Below are 24,533 nucleotides of genomic sequence, written 5' to 3' on the forward strand. Positions count from 1 at the left end.
CTCTCTCTCTCTCTCTCTCTCTCTCTCTAGTAAAACAGTTAGTATTTGTTTTTAACAATTTGGTATTGTTTAATATTAAATGTTTACAGCATTTCCCCTTCCTTGTGGTGCAGTAGTGTTAGATAACACGTATTTTTAATGTGGTTATTCTAAAATGGATCTGTTTAGTTTCCAAGTTATGTGAACTAGAGAGAGAATTAAAAAAAAAAGAACAAAGAAAGTAATAAACAAAGGAAAAATGTTTTCTTCCAGACATGATGATGATTGATGATCAAAGAAAACAGCCAACATAGATAGAGTTTTATTAAGCTGGCAAAAAAAAAGATAAAGAGTTTTATCATTAGTCATAAGTTATAACTCTTATCCTCTTCATTTTGTAGCCTTTAATTTTTCTTAGATAATGGACATAGTCTTGGATAAAGTCTCTGTTGTCCTAGTAGCTTTCTCGAACACAACGTTGAATGGCGTAGTAGGGCCTAAAACGAAACGCCCAACGCCAGCTAGGTCCTCCATTACACCGACATCGACGCAATCGTTATGCTCTCCACAAAACACAAACTTGTAAGCGTCAAGTTTTCCCACAGTCTTCTTGACGATCTGGAAGAAACTACTCGACGAATCTTCTTCTCCAGCTTCTGGCTTAGGACCAGCTATTATGAACGACGGTACATCACTGGCGGGCGGACTACTGAGCCACCAATAAACTGACTCTGGGCGGCAGATCTTTGGTGTGGTATCCATCTCGATGTTGAGGTTCTCTGACTCCGGAACGTGCTTAACTCTAGACCTCCAGTTTGAGAATCTTACGGGAATGCCCCTGTTCAGGTCTGAACGTTCCTGTCCGAGAAAGAGGGGACATTGGTTGCCAAAAACGGGGGCGAGAGTTAGACCGCCACCCCCAGCGCCCCAGAAGATGGGGAGAACGTAGTAACTAGTGCCGCCGAATATGACATCACCATCAGTGTCGAAAATTGGTCCGGCGGCGTTTGTTTTCGCGGCAAAAACGGCGGTTAAGGCAAGAAGGAAGTAAAACATAGGATTCATCCTTTTTGAGTTTATTTAGCTGATGAGATTTGAATGTTTACTGGATGAAGAAAAATGTGAGTGCTTGTAATCGGGTTTTATACACGGATGTGTATATACATACATTACATACATGCGCATACATCGACAACTGAGAAGATGTATCTTTTTTTTTAACTCCACGGTTCTTTATTTTATTTTTGCTACTAATTCTTAAAATCGTTTGTTTATTTAGTTTTGTCAATTTTAGCAGTTTTGGACCGTTGGTTAACGGATGAGAATACCCTATGTTCACTATAGTTTTGTTTTACGGGTTTTTTATTTAAACTTCATGAGAGGAAAAACTGAAAAAGAACAACTAAAAGATCCTTTTCTTCTGCATCTCTGTTAATTTTCTGGTTCGATGATGGAACTTCTATCTGAGTTTTGTTTAGAGATGAGCATCCTAGTCAAAAAGTTTGGTTAACCGTTGATAGTTTTCTTCTTCTTTCAAAGTGACTACTAGAGCCGGCTTAGATAGTAAAGCGGGGGTAGTGCGACCTCTCTTGGCCTAATACTATAAAAAGTAGAAATCTAACTTTTAATTAAACATTTAGTTTCTTTTTTGTTCAAAGGCACCAAATTTGTTGAGCAGGCTCTGGTTACTACCACGTTTTATTAATCTTAGAAAAACGGTTACAAGACTACTACGACAGTTCCACGTGTTTTTTTATTCTTGTGATATGAGGGCAATTTTTAAAAGATAGAAAGTATAGCTGACTGTTCCTATAAAAAGTTAGTATAATACTATACAACCACGGGAAGTTTAAGCTATACAGTCAGACAGTGGCGGATTTAGAAAATATTTTTAGTGAGGGCAAATTTTTTTTAATGTATTAACAAATTTTTATTTAATAAATATGATATTTAGAATAAAAAATAAATCGAATAATACATTTAAAAAAATAAATTGGAAAAAAGAATGAACCCATTAACAAAATAAAATGAAAAACTGGAATTACTTTTAAAAACAAAATTTAATTAAATGAAAAGAACTTGATGAACCAAACAAAATTCAAAGGAAAATAACGTGAGGAGATGAGAGAACTAACCCCACATAGAAAAGGGGAAAAATCAGAAAAGAAAGAAAGAAAAGTATTTTACTGAAATCAATCAAAAAAGGATAAGATGGCGAACAGCTCAGGTTAAATGGGGGCACAGAGAAAGATTAAACCAACTAAGCTGGTAGATATCTATGTCTACTAACGCAAATAAACTTTTTTCTAATTATTGTGGGGCAGTTGCCACCTTCTTGAGCTACCTAGATTCGCCCATGCAGTCAGACCCGTCCCTCTTTTAAGGCAGATGAAACATTGGCTTCAGGCCACAAATTATAAAAAGAAAATATGGGTCACACTAAACAACATTGTATATAGGTTAAATGGTTTGGGAAGATATGTTAAGTGTTTCTTGTCACTGGTTCGAAGAACTCCAAAACTCTATGGAAGATTTTTTATTGGCAATTTTATTTGTAAGGGCCACATATCTTAATAGGCTTTAAGCCACATAAAAGTTTGGGACGGCACTGTATACAATCAATGATTGAAGATGAGGAATGATCGAAGCCGCTCATCCTCTGAACCATAATATTTTATAAAAGAAGTGGTTGGCGTCGAAAATTACCAGCTATAAACTTGATGTTTAAAGATTCACTAAGAAGAAACAGTTTAGGTTTACAAAAAAAAAAAAAAAACAGTTTACAAAGAAAATGTTTTAGAACACCATTAGTGGTAAGAAACCCACTAGCCAGGCCATCTCAGATTATTTATGGACTATGTTCAAGAAAATTGATGATCTATTTAATGATGTTACAGAATAGTTTAAAAAATTTATAGCTTTATTTATAAATATTTTGGCATTTTTTTTTAAATTATCAGCTCTAAATTTAGTACTATGTCTAAAATTTTAAAGTTATATATCATAACTTATATATTTATTTCAAAGATTCTTAATTTTTTCACTTTTCAGTTTGGGTCATGTTTGACCGCTCTACTTGTATGTGCTATTAGACGGATTTGCCACTAGCTATCTCTTTTTGTCATCTATTAGATTAAAATTTGATTTGAACAGATCATTACACAAAGCCTGTAATGATATGACATCTTCTCGAAGCCATAAATCAGTGTGGTACAAGTTACCACTGATATCTCATGATTTTCATAGGTTTTAGCTTCTCATTTTATTTCATATTAATCATTCTAGGGTGCATTAAGGAGTATATATTGCATTTGAGTGTGCATTTACATATCAGGGTTTGGATTGCACAATTATGAAGTTATGGGCGAAATCAGGAGGTCTATTCTGCAATTTATAAAGTTGGAGGCCGTTTTGTAAAGAACCAGAAGTCCAGGGACCTGTCTTGAAAATACTCAAGACTTCACCATTGGAGAGAATCAATTTCTCTTCAACTGCGGCGACGAGCACGGCCACGAGCCACGACAAGGGAGCTGAGCACGGTGACACATAAGATGGATTGGACAGTGATATCACCGGCGGAGGAGATGCACTTGGACCAGAGATCCCGAGATGGAGAACTCGCGGCTGAGCACGGCGGAGGAGGAAGAGTCACGGTGGATAGGAGAACTCCGGTTGTGAGCCTGATGGAGAGGCCTTGGCTTGAGACACGACGGATGAGCACGAGCTCAACCACCACCACGAGCCAAGCCTGAGACGGAGAAGAAGAAGTTGGAGCTTGCGATTTGACGACGTGAGGAGGCTTGGTCACAGCGACCCGAGGCAGCGACCAGACCACTCCGCTGGGAGTTGAGCGTAGCCCAGAGCGAGTGCTGCAGCGACGTGATGACATCGCTCGGGTCTGTAGCGAGCTCGGGAGCGGTTTAGTTGGAGCGAGGGGAAGAAGCCGCTCCGGAGAAGACAAGAAGCAATTTCAAAACTTAGACCGGTTTAATCCGGTTTGACCCGGTTTACTACTACCAAACCAGCTCGACTTTGACTCTCTTATTAATAGTTTTAGCTTCTAAAAACCCTAATGTATCTCATTTTTTTTCTCTCGACTTTGACTCCATTGTAAAAGCTTGAATCTTTTTATCAATCTAAGAAGTACTTCATCATATATTTGTGTTTCTCTTGCTCATTAACATGATTTGCCTTGAATCTCACATAGATTTAAGGTTTCTCATGGAAATTATGGAGTAGACATTTTTTGGATTCATGGGTTAAGGTAGATTATGGTGATTAGATTAGTTCTAGGATGTTTTAGTGTAGATCCTTCTTAATCCTTGCTAGTAGAGTATTCATAATGCATCTTCTGAGTTGGCCACTCAAAAGTTGATCTTTAGGCATTTCCCACCCAAAAAATGTTTGATGAAATGCCTGAGACAACTCTCCTAAGCTTTTAGTACAATTTGCCAAAGACATTTGTTGTTAAATGTGCTAAGATAACTAATAGACTTGTTAGTAATGATTGCTTTCATATTATTCAACCAAAGACATTTGATGTTTGAGATGTGTTAGCAAATGAGCATTCATCTAGACATAGAGCTTGCTTAGAATTGTGTTTAGGCTTAAGGTTGATAGTTTGATTGATCATTTGCATTCCTTAGTTCGAAACCTGATCACCTTATATCAATTATCCTTACCCATGGATCCATCCTTAGCTTTTGATTGAGTTTTTGTATTTGTTTCTTGATTGAATTTGAGATCACCTTGTTTTTATTTCTAGGATCTTAGCTTGTCACAAATCATCATCCATCTTCATGTTTGCTTAGATTAGGAAAGCTTGTGTATTCTTGGTGCATAAGTCTCTAGTTCTCTGTAGTTCGACAACCTTTCTATACTATCATTTGACTTGTGAGCCTTGAAAACTTCCACCATCAACCACGCAGAGACAAGAGAAAGAACTAAACCAAACTCGAATAACAATGGAGAGAGAGCAAAAAAAAGCATATTCAAGTACAAACATAAATTTTAAAAAGGACAAAACTAATCAAGAATGGAAGAACGATTGATCATGAAAGAAAAACAAACCTTAATTATTAAAGTTGAACAAAGATCTCTCAAATTCGTTTCTATAGGAACAAGAGCTCAAACACTTACCACTGCTTCAACTGAAAGAAGCCACGAGAGCAACACTCGTCAACCCTAGCAGCCAACAATGAGACATACACAAGTGGCGATTGACTACTCCAAGACCATCGTGATTGAGCATAAGCTCCACAACCCTTTACCAAGCAAACCAGAGAATCCATAGGAAACAAACCAAAGGACCGCACAACTTCACAACATCAACGCTTCACTATGGCAGAACCCACAAGGCAGTAGAAACCAGACGTCTCTAAGAATAAAAGCAAACCAAAGACCACAACAGAGAAGCTTCAACAGGTGGCCTAAGAGCACCCACAACCCTGTATTCCACTGAGATCCTTAAAGAAATGATTTTTTTTTATTTTTTTTATTCTTTTTTTTTCGAATTAAAAAAAAAAATTAACCAATCGCGGGCCACCACGTGTAAGTGGAACCCGCAAATAGTTAACAAACTCACCAATTTCAGTCTTTAGCTAAGTAATTTTAGAGACAAAGCTCGAACAGAAACCTATATGTTGTGGATCCCATTTAGTTTTATAATAGTTTTTCTTCGAGGATTTTACCTAAGGACTTAGCATTGTAAATGCTCTAAGAATGTGGATATAGTTGTTTTCAACATCTAATCCTTCAGATTTCGGCTTTCTCGAAGTGACCCTGAAACTCTTGAATAGTCCGAAACATCCTCTCGAATTAACCCCTGGACTTTCGATTTTGAAATTTAACCCAAGAAAATATTTCAAAACTGCAAGAGGGTAAAAAACTTTTATACACTAGATATATAAATACTAATAAATAATAAATAAATAAAAAGCTAAAATTAATTAAAAGAAATTATTTATAATTTCGAATTACATATTTACAAATCAATTTTTTTATAAATTTTGTAATTTTTTATTTGAATTTCGAAAATGCTTTTTGAAACTATTTTTTAAAAAATTATTTTCAAAATTTTAGTATTATTTTTTTTACTTTATAAAACTTTAAAACATAAACTCAAAACTCTACCCTTTAATTCTAAACCTTAAGATTTGGATTAGTTAACCCTAGGAGTATAAGTGTAAAGTAGCCTATTTGATAAACCATTTTAGTTATTTTTTTCTTGTGTGTTATATTTTTGACAAAAACATTTTTAGTACTATCCCAGAGAATTTCTTTAAATTATACTAAAAAAAATCAGTTATGCACACTCTCTTGAGTTTCAACTAAGACCGAAAAAAGAGAAGGTAATTTTGAGGGAAATGGCTTATTCCATCCTAACTAAATACAATTCAAACAAATGATCAGCCCTAAATAGGATTCTAATTTGATTTTTATTCAAACAAACCATCTAACTGTTTTAAAACGTGTCTAAATCAATATTATAACATAAATTAATCAAATCATTAACAAGATAAAAACACATTATTTTGATTTTAGAAAAAATAGAAAAGTGTTCCTTACGGGAAACCTGAGCACTGTTACTTTGAAGAGTAAAACTAACTTTTGAAATATTATTACAAAACTAAAATTTTACATAATACTGTGCGTCTTCATCCTCTACTAAATCGGGTCAACGGATACCTGAGCATCTATTCTATTAATTCTCCAGCATGACCAGTTGATAAAAGGTTGTGTCCAACAAATATAAAACAGATTAAATAAACTATACAACCATAATTAACTTTTATTAATCGATACCTATTTTATAACCTCCAGTTCATTATTTTCGGCACCACTTCTTTCTATTAGATATATTAACCGACATTTATATATATAATAACAATTATTTCTTCTTTTTGGGTTTATACCAAATTGTGATCGGTAATCTATGTTACTTTATATTATAATAAATTATAATTAAAATATATTACAGTATATACACAAACATCATTCTCTTATATTTTTATAATAATTAAATTAAATAATTATTTTTTAAAAATTATAACCCGCTGATAACTGCCAAATTAAATGGTCGGATGCCAATACAAATTATTTGTTTGCGGATTATGCGGGTCATATTTTTTGACCAAAACAAAATTGAAATCGGCGGGTTAGTGGGTTCGACCGGCAACCCAGCCCAGCGTATACCAGATCTGCCAAATTAAATGAGTGCCAGTACAAATTATTTGTTTGTAGGTTGTGTGGATCATATTTTTGACCAAAACAAAATTGAAACCCACGGATTGGCGAGTTCGATCGACAATCCAGCCCTAACATAGTGTATACGAGATCAATTTTTAAACTTCTATTGTTTAATAAAATATATTTTGATTAATATTTATAAACAAATATGATTACAAATAAAAAGTAAAAATTTAATCACAAAAAAAAACACAAATATGAAATTAAATTAAAACAAAAAATATACCCGCCCTTTAATCTAGTTAGTTATATTAATTCCCTTGCTGAGGTTAGCGCCTTAGGCTGCATACGCTTTATGATTATAAGCAATTACAGTAAAGTCTTAGGCATCAAGGGTCCTTAGCTCAGTGGTAGAGCAATCGACTTTTGATCGATAGGTCACCGGTTCGAACCCGGTTGGGCCCTTCTTTTTGTTTATTTTTATTTTTGTTTCTCAATGGGCTTCGTAATTAATGGGCCGAGGAGAGCATCAATACGATAATATGACTTATAGTAAGATCTTAGACATCAAGGGTCCATAGCTCAGTGGTAGAGCAATCGACTGCAGATCGATAGGTCACCGGTTCGAACCCGGTTGGGCCCTTCTTTTTGTTTATTTTTTCAATGGGCTTCGTAATTAATGGGCCGAAGAGAGCATCCATTCGATAAGTTGACGTGAAGAAACATTATGGGTTCATCTTCTTGTTCTATTTATTCTCATTGGTTCACTTTTCAAAAACATTATGATCTCATTTAGTCATTTTCTTTTATCAAACATGTGTGGCGTTTTGCTAAAGATCGAGAAAAGGTGTGATATTTTTAACAAAAGTGAGCAAGATCAAATGCACTGGCAGAACATGAGTCTCTCTCCATACTGCCTCAATGATACTTGCCCTGCCCCCACTGGGAACTTCTAGTCTCACATGTAGTAGCACCCTTCTCTGTCGTCACCCGCACCTTGCTTGCCTCTTCTAGGCTTTCGACAGCGAAAATAGTTACAAACGATGACAGCTATTTGTTGCAATTCTTCACGGCACACCAATCCAACATGAACATCTTTCCAAGTCTTTTATTACATTTTTCTTCTTTCTTCATTTATTATAAGAGTTATACGTAACTATTGATCAATGTTGATTAGTATGATTTGGTTGGAAAACGAATAATATGTAAGGTATGTGATTTCGAAGAGAACGATATTCGAACAACCACCTTCTCTAGAACTTATGACAAAACAATATACTTATCTCAACTACCTCACATCAACCATATTAACAGTGAGCACAACAACAACAAATTTGTTGGAACCCAACTGTTTTGTTTAGTAAATTTTAATAACGATTTTTTGTGCTATTACAAATCTTTTTGGCAAGTGTTAGACATTATTTTTTTCAAAAAAAAAAAAGTGTTAGACATTATGGTGGCCTAACCCAGCTCTTTCTCCGGTATTGTATTATTTGCATACAAAAAGTAGAGATGATGAGTTAAGTTCAATCAAAAGAGGCTAGATTTGTGCTGAAATTTCAGGAATTATAGATAATTTAGACAAAAAAATTCATAAACTGTATTTTGAATATTTTTAACATATTATTTATATTATTTTGTGAGAGTTTTTATTGACTGAAATAGTTTATGAGAAAAAACTCAATTCTAGATTTATACACTTATCGTCAAAACATGTGTATTTGGTAAAAAAGAATTTTTTTTTGTCAACAAAAAAAAAGAGGATTTTAAAACATTTTTCCCTAGAAGGAAAAAATGAAAACTAAAAAGGCAGAGAATAAAGGAAGAATACCTGAAAAATAAAAGCTCGTCGCCGTAGTTGACCGTTAGCAGCCACCCCAGTGTAATTAATTAAAATACAACAATCATCAAAAATGCGTAATACTCCCTGAGAAATAAAACATAAGCTACGTTTTAATTAAAACATCTAACATGATGAAAAAATAAACATTAATCTATTTCCTCCTTCCTCTCCTCAACAGATCGATCCCACTGAAAAAAATCAAAAATCCCCAAAACCTACAGAGACCTTCTCCCCCGTCGCTATGATGGTTTCCAGGGGCTTATTCGGCTGGTCCCCCCCTCACATACAACCCTTAACCCCCGTCTCCGAAGTCTCCGAGCCTCCCGAGTCTCCCTCCCCTTACCTCGATCCCGGCGCCGAGAACAGCAACGGCGGCGGCGCGGGGATGGCGACGCAGGCGGAGGAAGACGAGGAGATGGACGATCCCGAAGAGATGGAGCCTCCTCCCGCCGCCGTCCCTTTCTCTCAGCTCTTCGCTTGCGCCGATCGGTTCGATTGGGTGCTCATGGTGCTCGGATCCGTCGCCGCTGCTGCTCACGGAGCTGCGCTGATTGTTTACTTGCACTACTTCGCCAAGATCGTTCAGGTTCTCGCTTACGGTGCTGAACCGGGACGAGGAGGAGCCGAGGATCAGTTTGATCGCCTTGTTGAGGTTAGCTCATTAGCTTGTATACGCTTTTTGTGGCTTTGGAAGAGTCATAACTTTACTTGGTGTCATTTTAGTGGTTAACTGTTTAAGTAACGTTCCTGCGAGGGTTCTTGAAACATTTGGTGGAGAGGTTAAACATTGCCAGGGCTGTTATCTCTACAGTGTTTGTGGTAGTCATTGGTCATAAATGTGCTAGGCTTAAGTAAAGAGCGTGCGGCGTGTAGTGGATTAATTAAACGAGCTTTCAGTAGTATCTTTAGCATTGGTATGATGTTTCTTGAAATAAGCATGATTTTAGTATCTATCAGATGGTGTGAGATGGTGTGAGATTAATGTAATTGCCTTTCTCTACATTTAGCAACTTTGTGGATATGCATGCTGGCTTGTTAGTGGGTGTTATTATGTGGATGACTTATTTCCTGAATCTGTAATGTATATTTACCTGGAAATCAGCTGTTATTGACTTAGCTGGGGATACTGAATAGTTACCTCATTTTTACTCGAATCCAAGCTCATAGGAAGGCAACCCTTGTTATAAGCTTGATTTTGGTTTTCTAGTCTGAGGGATTTCGGTGTATGCTCTTCTCACTGTCTTGTTTATCTCTCTGAGTTCATGAAACACTGGAAACACTCCTGAAAAACTGCAACTGATTTATCTGAGTTCATTGAACACTGGAAACAATCCTGAAATGATGTGCCCCTCTAAGTAATCTTTGCCCTTTTTGCAGCTTTCGCTGATTATTGTATACATCGCTGGGGGTGTTTTCATATCTGGTTGGATTGGTAAGTTCACTATATTTAAAAACTATACTAATAAAACCTCGATGTGTGCTTCTTTCCTCTAATGTAGTTGATGCTATTAGCTGCAACCGTAATTAATTGTTCTTTGTTTATAGAGGTATCTTGCTGGATACTGACTGGAGAGAGGCAGACTGCTGTGATCAGGTCAAAATACGTCCAAGTACTACTAAATCAGGATATGAGTTTCTTTGATACATATGGGAATAACGGGGATATAGTAAGCCAAGTGCTGAGTGATGTCCTTCTCATTCAGTCGGCTCTAAGCGAAAAAGTATGTGTTAACTTCTAAATATGGTTTCAAGTTTGCTTGCAAATATCTTTATGTATGCAAGGATTGGTACATCTTCTGGCATTTCTTTAATCTGTGGGATCTTGGACATTTTCGCAGGTTGGAAATTACATTCATAATATGGCAACATTTATCAGTGGTCTTGTTATCGGTTTTGTCAACTGCTGGGAGATTGCGCTCATTACGTTAGCCACTGGTCCTTTCATTGTTGCTGCAGGAGGCGTATCGAATATATTTCTCCACAGACTTGCTGAGAACATTCAAGATGCTTATGCTGAAGCAGCCAGCATTGCTGAACAGGTACTATAATTGCTAGGTTTGTGCGGGACATTATACAGATAGGATTACTCTTTTATTTTATTTTCGAATCCTGTTACTGTTGCAAGCATTAAGCTTTGAAATGTTTCCAACAATGATATTTAAGAATTGGAGTTATAGCATAAATACTTTTGACTTGTGAACGTTGAAGTTCGTTTTCGGTGTGCAGAGGTTGATATCTAAATAATTGTATTTAGATAGGTCGGAATTTTAGGTTACTTAATGCGGCTGTACTGCTTCGTTTTTTGTTAGGTTAGGATGCATGTATAATCGTTCTTGCATCCATAACTTGATATATTGCATCAACTTAGATGCATGGCAATTACACGACCACTAGTCTGTCTTATATGTACAAGTCCTTTTGAAATGTATTCCCTACTGGTGAATATGTCGCCTTCTAACGCTTAAAAGAGTTTATTCTAAATTTGCAGGCGGTCTCTTATATTAGGACGTTGTATGCTTTTACAAATGAAACTCTTGCAAAATACTCTTATGCAACCTCTCTCCAAGCAACTCTGAGATATGGTATATTGATTAGTCTTGTGCAAGGACTTGGACTTGGATTTACATATGGGCTTGCTATATGTTCATGTGCTCTTCAACTTTGGGTTGGTCGGTTCTTTGTTATTCATGGAAGGGCGACTGGTGGAGAAATCATTACAGCCCTTTTTGCTGTTATTTTGAGTGGCCTGTAAGTTTCAGATTCTACTTTTACTGCTTGTATCTTTCCTCTAAAAGTATACACATTGATTTGCTAATCATATTCATGTTGTGCTGTGCAGGGGTTTAAATCAAGCTGCTACAAACTTTTATTCATTTGATCAAGGAAGGATTGCGGCATATAGGCTTTTTGAGATGATAAGTCGTTCATCATCTGGGACTAATCAAGAAGGAACTATTTTGTCTGCTGTTGAAGGAAATATTGAGTTTCGGAATGTATATTTCAGCTATTTGTCACGGCCTGAAATTCCAATCTTGAGTGGATTTTACCTCACTGTGCCTGCTAAGAAAGCTGTTGCACTTGTTGGTAGAAACGGTTCTGGAAAAAGCAGCATTATTCCTCTTATGGAACGGTTTTATGATCCTACACTAGGTATGATGATGTGTGATTGGGTGTATCAATAATTTATACAAATCTGTCTTTGTTACTTGCCTGCAGCGGTGACTATTATTGATCTGAATAGATCTGTGGTTTTCTCTTAAACAGGAGAAGTTCTACTTGATGGAGAAAATGTTAAAAATCTAAAGTTAGAGTGGCTGAGAAGCCAGATAGGTCTTGTCACACAAGAGCCTGCTTTACTTAGCTTGAGCATAAGAGAGAATATTGCATACGGTCGAGATGCTACTCTAGATCAGATAGAGGAGGCAGCTAAAAAGGCTCGTGCACATACATTTATTAGCTCACTTGAAAAAGGATATGAAACTCAGGTAACCATCCACTGAAGTTTTTACTTATGCATTGCAAGTTGGTACTTCTATTTTCAATTTAGAAGTTGGAAATGATATGTTTGTCTTCTAGGTTGGAAAAGCTGGTTTAACGTTGACGGAGGAGCAGAAAATAAAACTATCTATTGCTAGAGCTGTACTCCTAGACCCAAAAATTCTTCTGCTTGATGAGGTTACTGGAGGACTAGACTTTGAAGCTGAAAGAGTTGTCCAAGAAGCTCTTGATCTTCTGATGTTAGGACGATCTACCATAATTATAGCTCGACGGTTAAGTCTGATAAGAAATGCTGACTATATTGCTGTAATGGAAGAGGGTCAGCTACTTGAAATGGGTACACATGATGAACTAATCAACCTTGGTAATTTGTATGCCGAGCTTCTGAAGTGTGAAGAAGCGACAAAGCTACCCAGACGGTATGATTCTCCAGCCAAGACCTATGTATCTAACAACTTGTCAAGTGTGTAACTGCTTTTGATTTATAATGATCTATGTGAAGGTGGACCTTGACGAATTACTTGTTTATGGAATCTTATCTTCTTACAGGATGCCAGCTAGGAACTACAACGACCCTGCTGCGTTCCAGGCTGAGAGGGACTCTTCAGCTGGTCGTGGCTTCCAAGAACATTCATCACCCAAAATGGCCAAGTCTCCATCTCTTCAGAGAGGTCATAACGTTTTTCGCCCCCAGGAAATGTGCTTTAATAGTGAAGAGTCGTCCAATGATCATAACCATGCCCCAGAGAAAATGGGAGAAAATGGTTCGTCTTTGGAAGTCGCTGAAAAGGAACCAACCATTAAAAGACAAGATAGTTTCGAGATGCGGTTACCAGAACTACCAAAAATTGACGTTCAGTGTCCACAACGTCAGAAATCAAATGGTTCAGATCCGGAGTCCCCTATATCACCCCTTTTGATATCGGATCCCAAAAATGAGCGCTCCCATTCACAGACATTTAGCCGCCCTCCTGGCCATTCTGATGACACTTCAACAAATGTTAAGGTGGAGTCTCCTTCATTTTGGAAGTTGGCACAGCTTAGTTTTCCAGAGTGGCTATATGCTGTATTAGGGAGTATTGGTGCTGCCATCTTTGGTTCTTTTAATCCTCTTTTAGCTTACGTCATTGCATTGGTAGTGACGGCATACTATAATAGCAAGGGAAGCCACCTGCGTGAGGAGGTTGACAAGTGGTGTTTGATCATTGCCTGCATGGGAGTAGTGACGGTTGTTGCCAATTTCTTGCAGCATTTCTACTTTGGTATTATGGGGGAGAAAATGACGGAGAGAGTGCGGAGGATGATGTTCTCAGGTACTACAATATTTTCCTCCTTCTTTCTTTAATTCATTTCACTACCTGTTACAGCTTTCACTTGCCTCAGTTCATATATTTTCTCTGATGTGCCAGCGATGCTGCGTAATGAAGTTGGATGGTATGATGAAGAAGAAAACAGTCCAGATACGTTATCCATGCGCCTAGCAAATGATGCCACTTTTGTCCGAGCCGCCTTCAGCAACAGGCTTTCGATACTTATTCAAGATAGTTTTGCTGTTATAGTTGCCATTCTTATTGGGTTGCTGCTAGGTTGGCGTTTGGCCCTTGTTGCATTGGCAACTTTGCCGATACTAACTCTCTCCGCCATTGCTCAGGTTCGTTACGTTTCTTAGTCTTCCCCAACAGACCCTTATGTTTTTTGTTAACAAATTCCGGTTCAGTAGTCGCATGCTTCCCCTTTGTCAAATTGTACTTCTGATTAAGTGTTTCGAGTTCAAGTAGCGTCGATTTAGCATGTGGATCTCTCTACTCTGTTTCATGCAATTAGCTTATAAGTATCTGTCTATTCTCCTGACGCTGGTTTCTAATATAACCCTCAAACAGAAACTTTGGCTTGCTGGATTCTCAAAGGGCATACAGGAGATGCATAGAAAGGCGTCTTTAGTACTCGAGGATGCTGTCAGAAACATATACACTGTTGTTGCTTTTTGTGCCGGTAACAAGGTGATGGAACTCTACAGACTGCAACTTCAACGGATACTCAGACAGAGCTTTCTCCATGGGATGGGTATTGGCTTAGCGTTTGGCTTCTCGCAGTTTCTCCTCTTCGCCTGCAATGCTCTCCTACTCTGGTTCACCGCGTTTTCAGTAAAGCGTGGATATATGAAACTGTCAACAGCTCTAACTGAGTACATGGTTTTCTCCTTTGCTACATTTGCCCTTGTCGAGCCATTTGGATTAGCACCTTACATTCTTAAGCGCCGTAGATCACTCGCTTCTGTATTTGAAATCATAGATCGAGTGCCCAGAATCGAACCTGATGACACCTCTGGTCTTTCTCCGCCTAACGTCTACGGAAGCATTGAACTGAAAAACATCGACTTCTGCTACCCAACTCGCCCGGAAGTGTTGGTACTAAGCAACTTCAGTCTCAAAGTAAGCGGGGGACAAACATTAGCTGTGGTTGGTGTTTCTGGTTCTGGAAAGAGCACAATCATATCATTGATAGAGAGGTACTACGATCCAGTCGCTGGCCAGGTCTTATTAGACGGTCGAGACTTGAAGTCATATAACTTGAGATGGCTAAGAAGCCACATGGGTCTGATTCAACAGGAGCCAATAATCTTTTCCACGACGATCAGAGAAAACATCATATACGCAAGGCATAACGCGAGTGAAGCTGAGATGAAGGAAGCAGCAAGAATTGCAAACGCTCACCATTTCATCAGCAGCTTAGCACACGGTTACGACACACATGTCGGGATGAGAGGTGTTGAACTCACACAAGGACAGAAACAGAGAATCGCCATAGCTCGTGTAGTGCTGAAGAATGCTCCGATACTGTTGATTGATGAAGCGAGTTCGTCTGTTGAATCAGAGTCGAGCCGTGTTGTGCAGGAAGCTCTTGATACGTTGATAATGGGGAACAAAACAACGATTCTGATAGCGCATAGAGCAGCGATGATGAGACATGTGGACAACATTGTGGTTCTCAATGGAGGCAAAATAGTTGAACAAGGCACGCATGATACCTTATCGAGTAAGAACGGATTGTATATGCGTTTAATGCAACCACATTATGGCAAGGGTCTACGCCAACATCGACTGATCTAGAGAGATTGAACTCTTTCCACTTCACCAAAGATTAGCTCGGTCACGTAACAACCATCACGTGATGCCACGGGATAATGTTATTGGATGCGATGACAAGACATAACTTGCAATCTGACCAAGGCTTATCGATTCAGGAATGACACCAAATGAGTAGAATGTGTAAAACGTAGATTCCATTATTCTTTCAGGAGACGAAGCAATGAAGAGGTAGGATTGTGTTTTATTCATTGCTTGGTATCTAAGGTATATCATTTTGTTTATTTGAAACTGAAGAATGAAAGATTAGATATTTTCTGAGGTTTGTTTTTGTTAGTTATGTGAGTGATTTAGATGGAGAATGTGTAATAGTTAGGCGTCTGGTTTGTATATATACATCGTATCGACTTTATTTGGAATGTCTTTTAAATGCAAGTTTGATTCAAACTTCATCTCCTATTTTTGAACCAAAACATCATGGGAGTTGTAGAGAATATGAATAGAAATCTACATACAATGTTGTGATCATAGAGATAATATAGATAACAGAGTGACAGAAGATTGTTGCGTGTTGTTAAATCTGAAGAATCTTTAAAGAGTCGGCAACAGTTTGAAGCTGCTTCTTCACCTTCCTCTCGTTTGATGTATAGTATTTATCTGCAAAAACAAAATCAATGGGCTTCTTCCAGTACAGTACATACCTCTTCCATAGGACCTACTTCACGGATGTAGTTTTTCTCAGTTGGTATGAACCAAACTCGAACATTCTGCAGTTGCAAATATCTTATCTTTCATGACTGAATCATGTGCCCTGAAGTCATATTCTCTTCCAATTGCTTCCGCTTCCTTTTTTTTTTTAAGCTATTCAAGTGTTAATAGCCTATCATCCATCAATTACTAAGAGAAGAGTTTGGTTTCTTACTGAGGAGCAAAGATTATTGCCGGATGATAGTGAACAAAAAGCTTTCAGTGATAGACTTGGACAGAGAATATCTGTCTGGTAAGATTTCTGTATTGAAATCAGAAACTGAATCAGAGCAGTGTTATTATAAAACCTTGTGGGAGATTATTGGTGAGACACAGTAGCAGATTGAGAGTGAAGAGACTGCCTTTATGGCTACATTTTGCAAGACTTTAGATGATATGATCAGTGTTCATTGACTTAGTTTTGTCGGTACGAGGCTTCAGCTTTTATGTCATTTCTCAGTTTTCTCCATTCGTTAACATATGAAAAATGGACAAGGAAGGAAACAAACAATTGTGGTAACAGAGACATTCAAGATCGTCCACTGACAGTATAGTTTGCACTTTGGAAGTCTATAATTATAAGAGTGTTTTGTTGTAAGATTGTCGAGAAGCAAATTCAAAAACAGAGAACTTGAATTCAACATTTAAGTGCAACAAGAATGTTTTGTAAGAAAGAGAAACTACCGAGAAACAAAACCACAAGTCTGTTTTTTTATAATAGCAGAGATAGATAAAACTTAGATGATGCCGATCTTGTTAGCAACATCCAAAGCATCATAGTCCGGTGTAAGCCTAACGTAAGCCTTCTTCGTTCCATCAGGCCTGCAACAACCATCAAACACACAACATTGCGTCAGTCAATACATTCGAAACACACAACCAAAGAAAGCCGCAAGCCTCTAAAGAAAACTCGCTTTTGACATACCTGATGAGGGTGTTAACCTTCTTGGTCTGGATGTCATACATTTTCTTAACAGCATCCTTGATCTTCTTCTTGTCAGCACGAATGTCAACAATGAAGACAAGAGTGTTGTTGTCTTCAATCTTCTTCATTGCCGACTCAGTGGTGAGTGGGTACTTGAGGATACCGTAATGGTCCAACTTGTTCCTCGGAGTAGCGCTGATCCTCGGGTACTTGGGATCTCTAGCCTTGGTCAAAGTCTTTGGCCTGTGGAAGGTGACCTTAGTCCTGATCTTCTTGTCCTTCTTCTTGAAAGCTTGGCCTGACTTCACCGCCTTTGCAGCCTTCAAGGCCTTGGCTTTTGGGTCAGCCTTCTTCGTCGTATCAACTGCAATAATAACAGAACAAAAGAGCTTTAACACCCTTTGACAACATACTTTAAGATCATTGTTTCTAACTATTTACAGAAGATTAAGGTAAGACTAGTTATTAATGCTTGCGTTTAACACAAGACTTGCAAGAGACCCAAGTGAATACTCAACAAGAGGAACATATGTAACATGATTATCAGCGTAAAGATCGTACCTTTAGCAGGAGACATTGCTCTGAACGATTCCTTCCCGCTCAAAATCTGTTAGGAGCCATGAAAATGAGATGTCAGAAAGCTAAAGAAACGAAGCTTTGACGTAATGAATCATTCGAAACGAAGCAGTGGAGAAGGCGAAGACGGACGAACCTGGTGAGGTGAAGCAGCTGAAACTCTAAGGTCACTTTTGCAGCGGCAGACAGTTTTATTAGTGGAAGTGATGATGATAAAAGAGAGAGGTTAAACCTAGTTAGCTTGGGCCTTTAATATTGTAATGGGCTCTAGTGTAAAGCCTAAGTGAAAACAATATAGCGATTTTGCGATCTGCTTCATCGACTAAATTTAGCCCACTATGTTAAAGAGCCCAAGTTTCATTTTGTAGAAAAACTTAGAATTCACCTATTTTAATTTTATTTTCAATATATATTTTTAAAAATTTCTCTTTTAAAAAAAATGAAAATTTTCGTCAACAGAGAGGATGAGATTTGTTGAATCATGCAAAATGAATCGTCAGAGATTTATTTTGCAAAATGAATCGTCATCAAACAATAAATCAGAGATTTGTGAATTTGTAATTTACCCCAAAAGGAAAAGAAATTCAGTAACTAGAAAGTAATCTAAAAAATCAATAGTTTAATTTAAAAAAAAATATATATATATTTATTTATTTATTTATTTTGAAATTTTAATAAGAGATAGCTGCAATCTACTAATCTATAAATTATTATTGTTTGATGCCTTAATTTTAAAGTGAGGATATTAATTGTCTGTTTTAGTATAAATTTATTTATTGTATAATATTTATTTAGTCAAAAAAGTATAATATTTTTTTTCAATATGTTTCTTTTGTGTATTCTCCTAATCTGTCATATTTTGTCAATTTATGCCCTGTCTTAACATACTACCATACTAACTTTGTGGTTCTATTATTTTGTTTCCATAGGTAAACGAACACCTTTTATAAAACAAAGAAAAAAACTTTATCAAATATAATTGTCATTAAGTCACTAAATCAAATATGCAGATTTGAACATAAACAAATGCCGGCCAGCCTAAGAAGTCATTGATTGTGGTAAGATAACATATTAATATATTTTCTATTTGCATTGGATTTGAAGATATTGTTATTTTAAATATTAAAAATGTTTTGTTGACAAGAAGAATAGTTAGTTTGACAAGACGTTGTAGCCCAATGGTTAGGACGGGTCCCCGCCTGCACCCAGGTAGGGGGTTCGATCCACGCCGGAGGGAACTACCTTGCAACGCTCTTGTCACCCACACGGATATGGGCCATGCTTTCGGCCCATTTGAAAAACTGGGAGGGGCGTCTATCCGTGGGCATTCCTTCCCCTTGGGATTAGTCTGGGCCTTCTGGGCCTGGGATATCCCCAGGTTAAACAAAAAAAAAAAAAAAAAAAAAAAAAGAAGAATAAAGTGACGGACGTAATTTTCTTTGCATGAATAATTGTGGCGGCCCCATGCAAATATTATTGGATGGTTTATTAATTATTAAATTACCAAAAAGATTTCTTGTGAAACTGACCCATCGATCTTTGACGTCGATTCCGTTTCTTCTCTTCTCTTCTATTCAAAACAAAAATTTGAAAGAGTGATTGTGACCCAGAGAGACAACGTTTATCATCTTCTCAATCATCAAATCTTGTTTGACCTCTCTGTTTTCAAATTCATCGTCTGCTCTGTTTTCGTTTTAAAAAAGTCAGAGGATCCAATTTGTGTATCCTTCTCTCAAAGTTTCTTTTTCGCAGATGGGATCTGCAACCAATCTTTACTTCCATTAAAAAAAGGTTAGATTTTGCTTTCCCGATTTGATCTCTGTCTCTGTTGTTAGAGTTTCCTTTTATAGATTTGTCTCTTTCTACAAAAAGCAATCGACTTTCTTTATCGTCACTTCGTTTCGATTCATGGGTATGCGTTGATTTCTCGAAAGAGTTGAGTTGCAGCTTGCAGGTCGTGGAGAGAGATGGAGTCTAAGGAGATTAGATCCTCTGTTTTTGCCAAAACGACGCGTTTCAATGGGATATCTCAACAACCTCTGCGTCAAGAAAAGTCGAGGGCTTTTGATTCTGGTTTCAAAGTGGTTCCGACGAAGGAGCTTTGTCGTGTTTATCTAAACAAAAAAGAGTTGTTAGCCTCCAAGGGTATCATTGATGCACGGGCTAAGCCTCCTCATTATCAGAAACATGGTGAGAAGCCAAAACAGAGGACATTTGGTAGGAGATTTGATCAACAAAACTTGAACTTGAAGCCCAAGAAGGATAAGAAAGAGAGTTGTCCAAGACGTTTCTCTCCTCTTGGTTTTGGTAGTGACTCTCAGTTGCGAGATAGCAGTAGGAAGAAAGGGCAATGCATTATCACCCCTGAGAAGAAGAAACCAAAGGAAATGAGTAATGGCACTACTACTACATTGGTTGAGAAGAAAGATGGAGCAGTGAGAGAAGCTGGTTCAAAGTTGATTGTTAGTACCTCTAGGGACTCAGTGTTGAGTTTGGAACGAAACAGATTCGCACAAGATGTCAAGTTCAGACATGTATCTTCTTCTTCTTCAGGTTCCATTATCAAGGTAATGATTGTGGTATATGCTAATGATTCTCTGAGAGCACATTGTGACACTGTTGTGTGATATAAGATTGTGACTGAAACTGCAGGATGAAAATGAGGATTCATCAGACTGTTCCTCCACTGCATCTCCTGGATGTCAGACGGAAGAAGCTCATCAACCAAGCCCTGTTTCTGTTCTTGAGCCTATCTTCAACGACGATGTGTTAGAGGAAGACAGTGAAGAGCTTCCTTATCTAGATCTTCATGGTAAGGAAACAAGTTACCTTCTGTGTATTCTCTTTGGCTGGAGTTGTATTAACTATATAACTAAAATCTTCTAATGGCACAAGGTATAGAGAAACAGCTTGATGACCTGAAAACTGAGTCTGATAGTTATTCAGATGGGAGTGGGATGGAAGTATCAAGCGATGATGACTCTGTGATGGCTTCTGAAACCGAAGAAAGCAAGGAGAGTGAACCAGTCTGGCTCTTGGATAGCCAGGAGATCAAGGAGTCTTCTTACATTGATGATATCTTGTCTGAAGTTTCACTTATGGACAAGAATTGGGTTCCTGACACTCTTACCTTCAAGGTCTTCGAGAAGATGGAGAAAAAGTATTACACTGAGACATCTTGGAAGAGGTCTGAAAGAAGGGTTTTGTTTGACAGAGTCTGTTCAGGTCTGGTAGAGATACTAGAATCCTTTACAGCTACACCAACGTTGAAGAAACCTGTCTCTAGGAGGCTTGGCGCAGGTCTAAGCACATGTGGACTGAAACAAGAACTCTGTAAAGTACTTGCCAGGCAAGAGAACCGAGCCAAGAAAGTATCATCCAACAAAGTGCCAGTTATAGACCTTGATGAGTGGTTCAAACTTGAAGATGATGATGATGAGGCATTGGTTTGTGAGTTAGAAGGTATGATAGTGGATGATTTGTTGCTTGAAGTTGTCAGCTTCATCATGTAGAGTTACAAAGTGATTCTTTTCATTCTTTTTTTTTTGTTCTCTCTGTATTTTGATTGAGAATAGTTAGAGAGTAGTTGTTGTTGCATTTGGCTTGCATCATCAAAGGGAGATGTATAGCCTTTTAAGGAAGTTTTCAGGTCAAGAGGATTGGCCTCTTAGCAAGTCAGTCACATTGCTATAAAAGTTAATGTGCCTTTGTACCCATTTGTCAAAGTGTGAATGAAACAAGATTTTGATTGAAACAGCGATTTAATACAAACAAAGGATTAAAAGGACACAAGCAGAAGAACATATACAAAAGCAATCATATCTCTGTTTTAACTCTCAAGCCTTGTAGGTGAGGTATACACTGAAATGGAGGATGGTGTCTTGACCATCAGTGATATGCTGGTTGTTCTGGTTATGCAGAGTTTCCACTATAGCATACCCTTTAGCATGCTCAAACTTACCTGTCCCGCCAATAACAGCGATCTGAGAGGCATGAGAGGCGGTCCTGTGAACGCCAAAGAAGCTAATGGCATCATCTAAAGTGTCATGGTGATCATGCTCTCTGTCTAGCAACACGGTCAGAGAAAGAGTCTGGCTAGTGCCATCCAATGAACTGGCCAGGTAAAAGCCCTGAGCCTTCCTATAACTGCTGACCCGAGCTCGTGGCTCTCGGTTAGCTCATCGTCTACAACGGTTATGGTACCGAACATGAGATGCTGGAGTGCTGCACCTGGAGGGAGGTTTCCCGCGGTGACAAAAGGGAGGCTGTTGGTGCTGAGGGCGTCGTTGGAGTTGCCGTTGGTGTTTTGGATCACTGTGCTGGTTTGAGCGCCGCTAAGGCCGGTGAGGAGTGGAGCTGTGTTTGGGTTGATGACACTGTTGATGTTGTTTGAGTTGACTAGTGGGACTCCGTTGTCCACAGGGAAGATGCTGTTACTCGCTTTTGAGAATGGTATCCCGTTGACCTCGGTTTGTGCTACTATTCCAGTGACCACACGAGCTGATGGGTGTGATCCTCCTAGCACGTCGTGCATAAAGAACTCAAGTAATGGTCCCTGTCCACCGGCTGTGGCCCCTGCTGGACCAGCCGGGACAGTAGTTGCTGGTGCAGGTTCTTCCTCAGCTTCTGTTGGAGCCACGGTGGGGATTTGGCCTGTAGGGACCAACTGAGACTGAGGTTGGATCTCATCAAGAAGTCTAGCGGAGTTGATAAACACGAGGAGATTGGAGGCTATGAGGAAGAGAATGATAGTTATGTTGAGAGCTTTGGCCATTTTTAGTATTTAGTTTAGATTCTTGAGTTGCTTTTTGTGTTTGTGTTGTTGTGTGTAGATGTTTGCTGAAGGATGGATTAATTGGTTTATATAAAAGAAGCATTGGAGAATTTGGTATGTGAGATTAAGAGTGGAGTTATTAGAGTGGAGTTGTTGTTTGATGTTATAATGTGCTTTAGTTGAGTTTTAGAGTTAACTAACCTCTATTTTAGTATTTGAATTAGCTAATATTTGTTACTTAAATGATAATCTTCTTTTTTGCCAACTAAATTTTATATCACTTATATAAACTGCAAGTAACATATTCTTTTAAGGACAAGTATGACATAAAGACCACATATCAGGAGATTGTACAGACTTTCTAGCATGAGCATCAGCACATTGGTTGCATGATCTCTTTGTATATACATACAGAGACTCAATATTATCAGTGTAGTGCTGAAGCCTCACAAGTTGTGTGATGGTTTTCTCCTTCAAAATCTACTTGGGTGTATCCTAGTGATCAACAAGATTGTAGTGCCCAGACAAGTGCAGATAATTTGGCATCCTCAACAGTACCAAGCGGCAAGCTCTTGGAACCTACCCATTCCGCATTCCCGTATCAACCACCTTATCACCACTGATATAAAAAACATCATTATTACATTTGTCCTGTTCTTAGCTTATAATATTTGTAATCATCATCACTTTCTTTGAATCAAATTTAACATTTTATTCAAATATATATATTATATATATATATATATATATATTTGTAATCATCATCATTGTTTAACCAATTCATAACATAACCATAATTTTAAATTTTAATTTTAAATTTAAGTTACAAATATCATTTTACAACAAAGACACGCAGAGAAAACAGAGCGATAAAAAAACAGAACTTGACTATTGTTTTATTTGATATTGATAAATAATGCTACCACCTACTCTTTCACTTGGAAAGCATCATTTTCACGTTTAAGCTCGGATTCAAACCCTCCAGCTCTATGAGAAGCTCTCTTATCCAACCAACCGATGATGTCAGCAAAAACAATCTCAATGTTCTCTGGTGTCTCACCATAGAGTAAACCATGCCACATCCCAGGGTACAACTTGAAAGTCTTGTCCGAACTAGACGCAACCTCGTAAAGTTCTCTACTCACTGCTTTGTCGGTGACTTTATCATCTTCTCCATGCAACACCATGAACGGTAACGTTACCTATTATCATTACGTGAAATCAATCATAATCATCAATCGAACTATACAACATTTCAGCAGTACGTATACTGCTTAGTAAACAAAGAGTTATTAATTATATACCTCATTAAGTCTCTTCTCGAGATCGGTACTAACCCTCAAGAGCTCATAAGCAGTCTTCAAACGTGGACGTCCTTTGTAGCAGTAAGGGTTCTCTCTAACCTACAATCATTTCACATTGTTAATAAGTTAATTATACGTTGCGTTATACTATGTGATTACTCATTACTATGTGTTTAAAAAGTGAAACGAACCTGCTTCCTGATCTCTGGCTGTTTAAAAGCAGTCTCAATGATGTCTTGGCCAGGGATAATTTTCCACGTGGGTATAACCCCACTTAGTTTCGACAATATCGAAATAACCAAAGGGTTTGGTTTCATTTCTTCTGCAATCTGTGATAAAAATAAAATTAGATTAGTGGAGAATATTCCTCATCCACGCACCTTCAATGATTTGCTTGTGCATATGCTTTGAGTATATTAGTTTATTTGCATGATTACTTTAGAAACTTAGTGGGAGCGCTTAAATAATTAACAAGATATTTGACTAATCTTCATATATATTTAAATATTTTTCCTCATTAATATGTATTCATGCTTTAAGAGATTGTATTTCACACGCTTATCTCCTAATATTTGATGAAAATCAGCTAGTAATTCAGCATCTTTCACATCAT

General features: G+C 37.8%; 6 protein-coding genes and 2 non-coding genes across 9 annotated transcripts in view; 4 read left to right on the top strand and 4 right to left on the bottom strand.

The window, feature by feature from the left end:
- Positions 1-224: 224 nt before the first annotated feature.
- On the bottom strand, positions 225-1,106 carry LOC130509604 (kunitz trypsin inhibitor 4-like). The gene has a single exon (XM_057005758.1). It carries the CDS (start codon positions 1,042-1,044, stop codon positions 394-396), a length of 651 nt encoding a protein of 216 aa, XP_056861738.1. The 5' UTR covers positions 1,045-1,106; the 3' UTR covers positions 225-393.
- A 6,454-nt stretch (positions 1,107-7,560) lies between these two features.
- On the top strand, positions 7,561-7,632 carry TRNAK-UUU (transfer RNA lysine (anticodon UUU)). The gene has a single exon. It is a non-coding gene; the product is annotated as a tRNA-Lys (tRNA).
- A 106-nt stretch (positions 7,633-7,738) lies between these two features.
- TRNAC-GCA (transfer RNA cysteine (anticodon GCA)) lies at positions 7,739-7,810 on the top strand. The gene has a single exon. It is a non-coding gene; the product is annotated as a tRNA-Cys (tRNA).
- Positions 7,811-9,134: 1,324 nt separating this feature from the next.
- LOC108847494 (ABC transporter B family member 6) lies at positions 9,135-16,046 on the top strand. Its single transcript, XM_018620741.2, has 11 exons — positions 9,135-9,662; positions 10,388-10,442; positions 10,556-10,731; positions 10,849-11,049; positions 11,499-11,758; positions 11,850-12,160; positions 12,275-12,495; positions 12,587-12,927; positions 13,058-13,821; positions 13,918-14,159; positions 14,389-16,046. Exons 1-11 carry the CDS (start codon positions 9,252-9,254, stop codon positions 15,616-15,618), a joined length of 4,212 nt encoding a protein of 1,403 aa, XP_018476243.1. The 5' UTR covers positions 9,135-9,251; the 3' UTR covers positions 15,619-16,046.
- A 910-nt stretch (positions 16,047-16,956) lies between these two features.
- LOC108844460 (60S ribosomal protein L23a-1) lies at positions 16,957-18,053 on the bottom strand. Its single transcript, XM_018617720.2, has 4 exons — positions 17,979-18,053; positions 17,828-17,873; positions 17,267-17,630; positions 16,957-17,163 (listed from the first exon to the last, which is right to left on the bottom strand). The coding sequence occupies exons 2-4, from the start codon at positions 17,841-17,843 to the stop codon at positions 17,079-17,081; spliced, it is 465 nt and encodes a 154-aa protein (XP_018473222.1). The 5' UTR covers positions 17,844-17,873; positions 17,979-18,053; the 3' UTR covers positions 16,957-17,078.
- A 1,371-nt stretch (positions 18,054-19,424) lies between these two features.
- On the top strand, positions 19,425-21,596 carry LOC108843955 (uncharacterized). 2 transcript variants are annotated; one of them, XM_018617121.2, is made up of 4 exons: positions 19,425-19,633; positions 19,790-20,409; positions 20,495-20,654; positions 20,744-21,596. In XM_018617121.2, exons 2-4 carry the CDS (start codon positions 19,810-19,812, stop codon positions 21,352-21,354), a joined length of 1,371 nt encoding a protein of 456 aa, XP_018472623.1. In that variant the 5' UTR covers positions 19,425-19,633; positions 19,790-19,809; the 3' UTR covers positions 21,355-21,596. The 2 variants fall into 2 exon arrangements, with proteins under 2 accessions (XP_018472623.1, XP_018472620.1); XM_018617118.2 differs by having other exon boundaries at positions 19,429-19,633; positions 20,738-21,596.
- LOC108843956 (dirigent protein 9) lies at positions 21,372-22,688 on the bottom strand. Its single transcript, XM_018617122.2, is given in 2 exon segments — positions 21,372-21,977; positions 21,980-22,688. Coding segments are annotated over 2 exon segments (936 nt in total). The 5' UTR covers positions 22,617-22,688; the 3' UTR covers positions 21,372-21,678.
- A 725-nt stretch (positions 22,689-23,413) lies between these two features.
- LOC108845841 (caffeoylshikimate esterase) overlaps positions 23,414-24,533 on the bottom strand; it is a 2,840-nt gene continuing 1,720 nt past the window's right edge. The window contains exons 6-8 of the mRNA XM_018619035.2: positions 24,112-24,249; positions 23,921-24,019; positions 23,414-23,818 (exon numbers count right to left, since the gene is read on the bottom strand). Coding sequence (XP_018474537.2) covers positions 23,543-23,818; positions 23,921-24,019; positions 24,112-24,249 — 513 coding nt within the window. The 3' untranslated portion in view covers positions 23,414-23,542. The remainder of the gene's footprint in view (positions 23,819-23,920; positions 24,020-24,111; positions 24,250-24,533) is intronic.

The sequence above is a fragment of the Raphanus sativus genome, chromosome 3 (assembly GCF_000801105.2).
Source record: "Raphanus sativus cultivar WK10039 chromosome 3, ASM80110v3, whole genome shotgun sequence".
In the NCBI taxonomy this organism is placed as follows: domain Eukaryota; kingdom Viridiplantae; phylum Streptophyta; class Magnoliopsida; order Brassicales; family Brassicaceae; genus Raphanus; species Raphanus sativus.

Bases quoted from the DNA above. Each gene is read 5' to 3' on its own strand.
- LOC130509604 (XM_057005758.1), bottom strand. From the start codon at position 1,044: ATGAATCCTATGTTTTACTTCCTTCTTGCCTTAACCGCCGTTTTTGCC.
- LOC108843955 (XM_018617118.2), top strand. From the start codon at position 19,810: ATGGAGTCTAAGGAGATTAGATCCTCTGTTTTTGCCAAAACGACGCGT. The intron at 20,410-20,494 runs GTAATGATTGTG...CTGAAACTGCAG, and splicing joins CTTCAGGTTCCATTATCAAG to GATGAAAATGAGGATTCATC. The intron at 20,655-20,737 runs GTAAGGAAACAA...TAATGGCACAAG, and splicing joins TCCTTATCTAGATCTTCATG to GTATAGAGAAACAGCTTGAT.
- LOC108844460 (XM_018617720.2), bottom strand. The intron at 17,164-17,266 runs GTATGTCAAAAG...TGGTTGTTGCAG, and splicing joins AAGGTTAACACCCTCATCAG to GCCTGATGGAACGAAGAAGG.
- LOC108847494 (XM_018620741.2), top strand. From the start codon at position 9,252: ATGATGGTTTCCAGGGGCTTATTCGGCTGGTCCCCCCCTCACATACAA. The intron at 10,443-10,555 runs GTAAGTTCACTA...CTTTGTTTATAG, and splicing joins TTTCATATCTGGTTGGATTG to AGGTATCTTGCTGGATACTG. The intron at 12,496-12,586 runs GTAACCATCCAC...TTTGTCTTCTAG, and splicing joins AAAAAGGATATGAAACTCAG to GTTGGAAAAGCTGGTTTAAC.